This window comes from Borostomias antarcticus (genome assembly GCF_949987555.1).
Source record: "Borostomias antarcticus genome assembly, chromosome: 7".
In the NCBI taxonomy this organism is placed as follows: Eukaryota; Metazoa; Chordata; class Actinopteri; order Stomiiformes; family Stomiidae; genus Borostomias; species Borostomias antarcticus.
Genome location: NC_140240.1, coordinates 5,170,149 through 5,179,648, shown reverse-complemented (window position 1 = coordinate 5,179,648; position 9,500 = coordinate 5,170,149). Strand labels below are relative to the sequence as shown.

Genomic DNA, 9,500 nt, shown 5'->3' with positions numbered 1-9,500 from the left:
TGTGTGTGAGAGGGGGGGGGGGGGGGGGGTGTACTCCCGGGTGTATATGGTGTCTGAGAATGGCTCAGCAAGCTCTGCGTGGTAGAGATAAGGCTACTGCTTAACCAGAAGCCTGTTTCTAGGGAATTGGAGGCCGGCCTCTGGCACACCACCCTCCTCTCCCCTGTGCCCTCCATCATCCTTTTAGAACCAGCTCAAATAGTAGGCATTAGTACCTGAGTTAGCGCCATCTTAGTCAGGGCCTGTAAACAAGGGGCAGGGAGAGAGAGAGAGATTGAGAGTCTCTGGTGTCCATCGCCAAAGGCGCTCACACACAATACCTCTGGAGGGCAGCTGGAACTGGTTCATCAGAGTTCTTAGTAATGACCCCCAGGGCCAGTTTACTACTGCAGAAATGCACCAATAATTAAATATTATATAAGAGAGAGATAGAGAGAGAGAGAGAGAGAGAGAGAGAGAGAGGGAGTGGGAGAGAAAGAGAGAGGCCCTGCATAGTGCTGGGCCTGTAATTCCTGGCCTCCTCCTTTCATCTTGATAGCCTCTTATCAGAGCTGAGCAGTTCTGCCACCAGCCACATCCTTCCCTCACCACTGCCCTCCTCACACAAACCCAGCTGTCTACAAAGTCAAGAGCGGCTTGCCCCCTCCCTCCCGGCCTCTCCTCCTCATTTCTCTCAAACTGGCTGTGTATATTTCTGGCTGTTCCACGAAGCAAACAAAGCTTTCGGCAACTTATCAGATCTCTTTTTTTCCTAAGAATTGTTCTATTATTACAAATTGTTTTATTGTACAGGTTGTCAACTACAGTGGATGAGCCTCTCTTGCAATTGAGAGGTTCACTTCTTCCTAACTCTCTCCTAATTTCCCTGAAAACTGTACATGTACTGGACAAAGAAGGAGGAAAGCAGGGAGCTGCTTTGACTATCAAATGACTGTGACAGAGTGAGGCCTGTCTGAAGCCTGCCAGTATCCAGACCATATCTCTCTCCATGATTGCACTACCTCTCTTGATTTGCATTACTGTGTGTTCCATAAACTGTGCTGAACCACAGAGAAATGCAGTCTTTGCATTTTATTTTGCTTTGTTTAAATGCCTGTCTCAGTCTTTTTCATGTGGAACTCACCGCATCACTGTTGTAACAGCAGAAAAAGAGAATCCTGTAAGCCAGCTAAATTACTTGACTAATGACTTTATTTCAGGAGCATTAAGAATATTCTTAAAGGCTTTAAATAAGAAGTCAAAGAGCATAGAAACATGATATTGTAGTCCCGGACAGTGTGTTGAACTAGATAGAATGTGTTGTGTTACGTCAATGTTATGTTAGTTGTAGACTTACTCCCTTGTTTGTGATGTGAAAAAGCTCCATAATAGAAATATTCAATTCATATAGTGCACAATGAGAGTACTCATATGGACTGATTGCAGTAGTACGTGTACCCTACTGTCTACTGGCATGGCAGGACCACCAGGAGGTGTGTCCTTCATAAAAGTTGTCCCCAACCCCTCCCACGGCCCTTCTCCTAACCCTAAACTCAGACAGTTGTTTGTAGGGTACAAGACCTGGGTTAATACCGCTGGCTGTCAACACATTTCGTAGATAGACACTCAAACATCTCTGCTGTGCCATCTTCTCCTCTTCCACTTGTTTTGGAACCATCTATTAGGCCCTCACTTGACCCATCTTTGGCCTACACTCTTCAACTCAGGTAGGTGCAGCATTGCCTGTCTCATTTAACTACTATTGTACCTACTTGTCTATATTTGGATGAGTGTCAGTGAATGCTCACAGAGTAGCTAGTGTAAATTTGAAATCTGCGCCCTTTAAGTTTTTTCAGTTTTACATACGTTTTATACCAATTTTGTGGTTGCTAGGCATTGACATGTAGTCACGAGTGGTAATGGGCATTCAAGCTGTCAATGTCTGAATGAGTCTCTTTTAAATGGAGTCACTAAAGCTCTCATCTGAGCTGATGATACAAAACTGTGAAAAGTATTTTCACCCAATGATAGCATGACTGAATAACTACAGTATATCTACTACTGTATAATACACTCATGACACATCAATAACACACTCATGGCTCATCATTATTTCTGCTGACCGTGGGGAGGCTACCTCGTTTTTTTTACTGTAAACTGTTTACTTATGATTATTATTATTATTTTCCTCATGTGATGATAAATCAGTACATTGTTGTTTTAATGTTTGTTACATGACTGTGGTTGTCAAAATCTTTTTTTTTTTTTAGATAGATTTCTATTAATCACATGCGATTAAGGTTAGAGATTACATGTACTATATATTGTGGTGGATATATTTAGTATGATAATAATGTGCTCTATTTGATTTTCTCAGTTTATCAGACCCTATCAGTCTCATCTTTCCTGTTATCACAATTGAAAAAGGATAGTCCCAGATTGACATTGTATCTCGCTGTGGGCAATACAGAGATGACACCAAGTATAGACCGGCAGAGCCAGCCGCTCTTTCATGTTATATGTTGAATGAATTACTCAGAATTTCCAATTATACAATAACGCCAGTTTCCCACAATGATCTTTGTCAGATTTAAGTACAAGCTTCAATGCTGGTGATACAGTAGGTCACTGCGTGTAGTACAGATACAGCCATATTTATTTTTAGGGGGTATTTGTTCAGCCACAGTCAAATGAGGAAAGGAAGTTTCAAGAGACTAGTATCCTTGATATCATGAAATTACATTTCAAAATGAAAGCCTTTCTAAAAGAACTACATCTGCCAAAGTGACTTGTTTCACTAAGATGCTAGTCTCCTACCATTGGTTTCTCTAGTTAATACAAAAGGAGAATCCCACTGTAATGTCCATAAAGCATCAAATGGAAGTTAACCACTAAGCAAATGTAAATATTCCTCAACTGACATGGCCCTTTGAAAAGACAACTGGTTAATGCATATTTGTGCTTGGCTTGCAGCTAGGATGCATTCAATTCCACAGGACTCCATGAGTGATAGATTTCTCCAGATCTTCTTTGTTGTTCCAGATATCGCGTATCTGTCCTCGTCAACATGGAGGATTCCACTGAGCCGTCTCACTGGGTGTCCCCTGCTCTGCTTAGCTCGGATCCCCTAGCCAACTTCTCCTCAGAACCAGGTCTGCTACCTCCAGGAGAGGACGGGGAAGCCTTCTTCTCCAGCCCAGAGACTGACTACACCAGCCTGCCCTCCTACTTCTCTGCCCCAAGCCACAGCAGAGCCCCACCAGTCTACAGACACAGCTCGGGTCAGTGTCGCTTCCCTTTGTCTGGCCATGTATCCACCCATCTCGTCCACAGCATTGCTGTGTCTTCTTAAGGTAATTTTCACATGGGAAATAACAGTAATGCCCTCTCTTGTCTGTACCTCCCTCTTACAGTTCGTCAGGTGTATACCTCGCCCGCTCTCCTCAGTAACCTCCAATGGCTGGAGGGGTCTGGCAGCCACTCTCTAAGCTCTCCATACAACCCATCATCCTCAACCTGGACAAACAACCCTTTCACTAAGACTCCCCTGCATCCACACAACCCAACCTCCCTTTACGCCTCTAGTGCCACATCCTCATTCACCTCCTCCCGAGATGGATACTCCTCTCCAGGGAGGGAGGACAAGGAAAGTCCCAGGCTTCAGGAGGCCCTGAAGACTGAGCGTTCGAGTCCTATGGGGGGAGGAGGCGGAGGCAGTTTTCTAAATCTGACCTCTGCACCAGGGGGTGCATACACACCGTCTCCCCATTCCCATGCGCACATGCTGAGCCCCTACAGCTCATACATGGCCTCCCCACACGAGTACAGCACAGCAACTCTCTACTCCTCCCCAGGGGCATGGATGAGTCCCTCATCCTTCTCCCCTAAACTGCGCAATAAGATGAGGCTGCCTCCACCAGGTATGTGTATAGTAGCATAAACTCCACCACAACCCTGTCTGTGTCTTAACCCACACATTAAAATACATATTTTTAATCATTCAGGTGCTATGTATAGGTGCTTTTATCATGCATAGGTTTCTGCTATTTACTGTATTCATTTACTCTTATGTTTACAAGAGTAAAAGTAAAGCAAGTGTGCTTTGTGTTTGTGACTGGTGACAGAGGCCAGAGAGTGTGTCAACTGTGGAGCCACAGCCACCCCTCTATGGCGGCGCGATGGGACCGGCCATTATCTTTGTAACGCCTGTGGACTTTACCACAAGATGAACGGGCAGAACCGACCGCTGATCAGGCCCAAGAAGAGACTGGTATGATATAGCAGGAGAAGAAGGATAGGATGGGTCTCTTGATGTATACAGGGATTCAAATCTTCCTGAGCAAATTAAAGATACCAAAGTGCTTAAGAACGCTGTTGTATGTTTAAGATTGTCAGTAAGCGGTCCGGGACACTTTGTGCCAACTGTCACACCAGCACCACAACACTGTGGAGACGCAACGCCAGTGGGGAGCCAGTGTGCAATGCTTGTGGACTCTACTTTAAGTTGCACAATGTGAGTCAATCAGTGTCATACTCTTATTCTGGGGAACAACATAACAAGTATATCAGTGTCTGATTAGACAGACGTCCACACAGCCAATGAAGCTTTTGGACCTAAAATAATTAATAAATTACATATACAGCTCTGAGGATTGAAGTTTATCTCCAACGTTTTACACCTGTATTAGAGTGACAAGGGAAGAGGAAATGTAGGCTATAAGCTTCAATCAAGTAAAGCCTCACGTGTCTTTGCACAGGTCAACAGACCCCTAACCATGAAGAAGGATGGCATCCAAACACGGAATCGCAAAGTTTCCAACAAGAACAAGAAGGGCAAGAAGAACGCCATGTTGGAGCCTTACCCTGACATACCCCAGCCCCTCCCCCTAGATGACCACGGTGGTCCTTTCTCCCTGGGCCCGGGGTCTCTGCTATCTTATAGCCATGCCTCTCACCTGATGCCCCCACCCTCATCCCTGCATCCCTCTGCCACCCTGGCCTACTCCCACCACCCCAACGCCGGCATGGTCCCCACCATGGTGTAATACAAACACTAACACAAACTCTCCCACAGAGGAACTGCTCCTCTCTAATGAATTCACACTTGTTTGTTTTAAAATGTGTTCAGTTGATCACGTCCAAGCACTGGATATTAAAGAAGAAGATCAAAAGAGACACTATTTTATGGAATATTTCACTATATTTTTTATTTTCACTGTATTTTGTGAAAATTCCTGTTTTGTAGACAGGAAGGTTTAAAAACCCTGCTGTTATCATAGTAAGGGTACACATTGAGCAAATAACAATTCAGTTGTATACAGTTGCCATATTGTTTTGAAATGGAAATGGACAAGGGCATTCACAATGTAAATACGTTTTTTTTCTATAGTGCAACATTTTATGATCTATTTTGTATTTGTCATTTTGTAGGTTCATCCAGGCTCCACATAAATAATAAAGCATGTGTAGATGTATGGCTAAGAATAGTTTAATATACTATCACTTGGTTTTGAAGGTGGGCGTTTAATGTGTAAATGGTATTTAAATCATTAGCACACTTTTAGGTGCTGTGATGATGGCTCCACTATAGTGGCATTGTAGTCTCACTGACCAAGGTATAATAGTGTCTTTGTCGCGGCTCAACAGGAGTCTGACAGTGGAATTGTGTTGGCTACACTGCGCATGCAAATCTCCCATTTTCCATAAAGCAGAGGGAAAGTGGCAAAGCAGTCACCTCAAATGCTACACTTGGTCCAGGTTCTTTCTAAATTTAGACAGATGTGCCGCTCCAGTTATGTCAACAAAAATGACATACTTAATATGGTGTGCACACACACACACACACACACACACACACACACACACTACAGGAATATTCCCCATAGATGTGTGTATGGTAATGTTTTATACATAACACAATATCTATGGTAAGATCAAATACACTTTTTAACAATATTTCTGTCATTCCAACATTCAATACAGATTGGATGCAAAGACAACAAATGCATGACGACTCAATGGTACTGTACAAAGTAGTGAGATGAACCAAAGCAAATCTAACGAGTGGTTTTGGCCTTGAGAGTCTCGTTCTCTGTTCAATTATGGCGAGTCGGACTGTGGGGTTGAACAGAAAAGTTACTGTTGGACAACTGATAACATATCACTGCAACCACAGACTGCAAACCACCCACCTGCTGCCAAAGAGACGCACACATACACACCCCTTCAGTTTCACTCTTGGGGGCACAGCACACTGGTTCTAATAGAGGGTTTTCATAGCCCGTCATCAGTCGGCCATTTTGGAGGTTTTAGGCTACTGAATGTAGATAGCTAGCTAGATAGAACTATCTACTATATCTGTCTATTGATCTATCTATCTAGTTATTGATGCTTTGTTTGAAGGATAATCATAAATCAATTTTTAACAGCACTCTGTTAGCTACTCACTACCCCATATGTCAATGTGATTTTATTTTTTAACAAATACATAAATAAAGGTTCAATGAAAAGACCTACAGTACATTCAGACCCCTTCACTTTTGTTATGTTATAGCCTTATTCTAAAATTGATTACATTGTTATTTTTTTCTCATGAATCTACATTTGTCTAATGACAAAGCGAAAACAAGTTTTTGGATTTTTTGCATATTTATTAAAAATTAAAAACAGAAATATCACATTTGCATACAGAGCCTTTATTCAGTACGTTGTTGAGGCACCATTTGCAGCGATTACAGTCTCAAGTCTTCTTGGGTATGACGCTACCCAGATAGCAAGCGTAAGGATTCTGGGCCATATATGGGCCGGAACTAAGCCACAAGGGCCAGATCTGGCCTGTATATGGCCCAGATCCGCTTGCAGTCTGGGTACAAGCTTGGCACACCTGTATTTGTGAATTTCTCCCGCTCTTCTCTGGAGCTCTGTCAGTGACCATTAGGTCCCTGACCAAGGCCCTTCTCCCCCGATTGCTCAGTTTGGCTGTTCTTTGGGACCTTCAATGCTGCAGACATTTTTTGTAACTTCTCCAGATCTGTGCCTAGACACAATACTGTCTCGGAGGACTACAGATCATTCCTTTAACTTCATGGCTTGAGTTTTGCTCTGACATGCACTGTCAATTGTGGGACCTTATATAGACCATAGACCTTATATAGGTGTGTGCCTTTCCAAATCAGGTCCGATCAACTGCTTTTACCACAGGTGTACTCCAATCAAGTTGTAGAAACATTTCAAGGATGATAAATGTAAAAAGGATGTACCTGAGCTCAATTTTGAGTGTCATAGCAAAGAGTCTGAATACTTATGTAAATGTGATATTTGTTTTTTATTTTTAATAAATTTCCTAAATATTCTAAAAAGCCATTTTCACTGTCATTATGGGGTTTTGTGTATAGTTTGATTTGAAAAACAATTAATTTAACGCATTTTAGAATAAGGCTGTAACATGGAAAAAGTGAAGGGATCTGAATACTTTCTGAACATACTGTACTGTAGATGTGAACACTCTTTTGCATAGTGATATTACAGCCCTTGCATCCACGCTTCATTGACTGGCCCAGGGAGAAGTGGTACCTTTATTTATGTTATGCTGAAGATAGCCGAAGGGCTGAAATGTTCATCCTGCCTGTCTAGTATGTTGCTGTAAAGCAATAAAGCATCCATTTTTTGGAATTTGTGAGTGCTGGTCCTTCTACCACTTTTGACCTTTATTTATGTAACATTCTATTTCAGAATCCCAAGAGCACGCCTCCCTATCCCAACAAGATCTAGTGAACATCTGGACATGCCATCTACTGATAAGACAGCTAGACAAACTTTCACTCTCATGCAACAGCAACATGCTTTTGATGAGTCTATATTCAAAACAAACATGACCCCAAATATTCCTGGTCCATGGACATATCAAATGATAACAGGCAATTCCCAAACCTTGAGATGTTAGGATATAAGTCTTACATCAAAACTTAACTATTCTAACATTATTAAAACAACATTGTACTGTATATCCACCACCTGTCTATTGTGAAATGACATGGCCATTAGTGCTCTCTAAATGAGAGCTTGATCTACTGCCCTATGGCAAATTAAATCACTGAGTCGGAGAGTCAGGTTTCTGCCATCTCAATTTCCTACTACTAGAATATTCATACCTTTCTTCATAAATAAAGTTATTTTCATAAAGTTCTCTTTATATTTCACATACACAAGCAAATAATTAAACAACTCTAGTGACTCTTTCACTCTGTTCTGAGATTTTAGAGAGGGAACACGAGGCAGAGTGTGACATTAGAATAAAAGAACACTAAGTGATAGCAGAGGCTGGTGAGTGTCCATAATTCATTTTTGGCTTTCCTTAGCATGTCTTATCTTCTTGTACGGCCAGCTATACACTGGGGAAATTACAACAAATGACAGGGATAGATTAGCAACCACAAACTCAGTTAAGCCTGCTCATAGGGCCATCTGTTGGTGCCATCATGCCTTTGTATTTTTCTCATGCTTTTTACATGTATACTTTCCATTTTATTCTTTGTGCAGTAATCATACCCATGTTTGGGTTACAAAGACAGTCTGTTCTGTGCATATTCTATGCAATGCATTACTTTCTGTTTGGTGATGACATGGGAGTATTCTGTAATAGAAATCCCCCAATCATTTACGTATTTACCCACTTTACATTTTGATGTAACATAGGAAATACTGAACATTGCATCCTCTTAGGGACTCAGTTCTTATGTGAGTGTTAAGACTCATCACTGTGTGAAACACTGGTTACTCTTTGCTTGGCATTGGATCACACTTGCCTTAAGAATCAGCAGAGGTTAAAATCACCTCCTGCTGTCTTCTTACTGTACGTCCTTCTCTCTCATATCTATTCCACATTCTAAATATTTCCCATATACAAGACATAATAGGCGATGCAATTACAAAAAATGTGAAGTGCCCATCAGTAGCCTACAAGGTGTTTCAGAAATGTTGGATGAGTTAATGAAAATAATCGCTCCAGAAGGCTTTTATCTTGTGCTAATGCACCCCCCAATGGGAGATAATAAGAATGCAGCATAACATATACAAATTGATTCAGCTCCAGTCCACAGGTATTGTACTCATATCTCCTTCTCTGATGCAGTATGATTCTGTATTCATATCCCAATATTTCAAACCTTTTACAAATTAAGATCAACAGTCACACACACCCTGGTGAAGACACACTGGTGGACAACACTGTAGTAGAGGCTAGTGTCTCTTTTCCTTATTTCTATTTTCTAATATTCTACATTCCATTGCTTTTTGGATTAATGCATTGCCCTATTACACAAATAAAAACACAAAACGTTTTTGTTTAGACATGCCTGTAATCAAGTACAGCAAGGAAGGAACTGAACATCAAAAACTGGCAACAGGTTTGAGATTTGAGCAAACCTCTTGAGGCAAAGTAATCACAATGTTTTATTCAGAATCTTTAAATTATTGGTCAAAAGACCATTTAGCACAAATTCTTAATTGGTCCTAGGGTATGG

At 41.6% G+C, this 9,500-nt stretch overlaps 1 protein-coding gene across 1 annotated transcript; it reads left to right on the top strand.

The window, feature by feature from the left end:
• Window positions 1-3,046: 3,046 nt before the first annotated feature.
• Window positions 3,047-5,024, top strand: gata1a (GATA binding protein 1a; the record flags this gene model as incomplete). Its single annotated transcript, XM_084441042.1, has 5 exons — window positions 3,047-3,260; window positions 3,393-3,899; window positions 4,104-4,249; window positions 4,367-4,492; window positions 4,737-5,024. The coding sequence occupies 5 exons, from the start codon at window positions 3,047-3,049 to the stop codon at window positions 5,022-5,024; spliced, it is 1,281 nt and encodes a 426-aa protein (XP_084297168.1).
• Window positions 5,025-9,500: the final 4,476 nt, after the last annotated feature.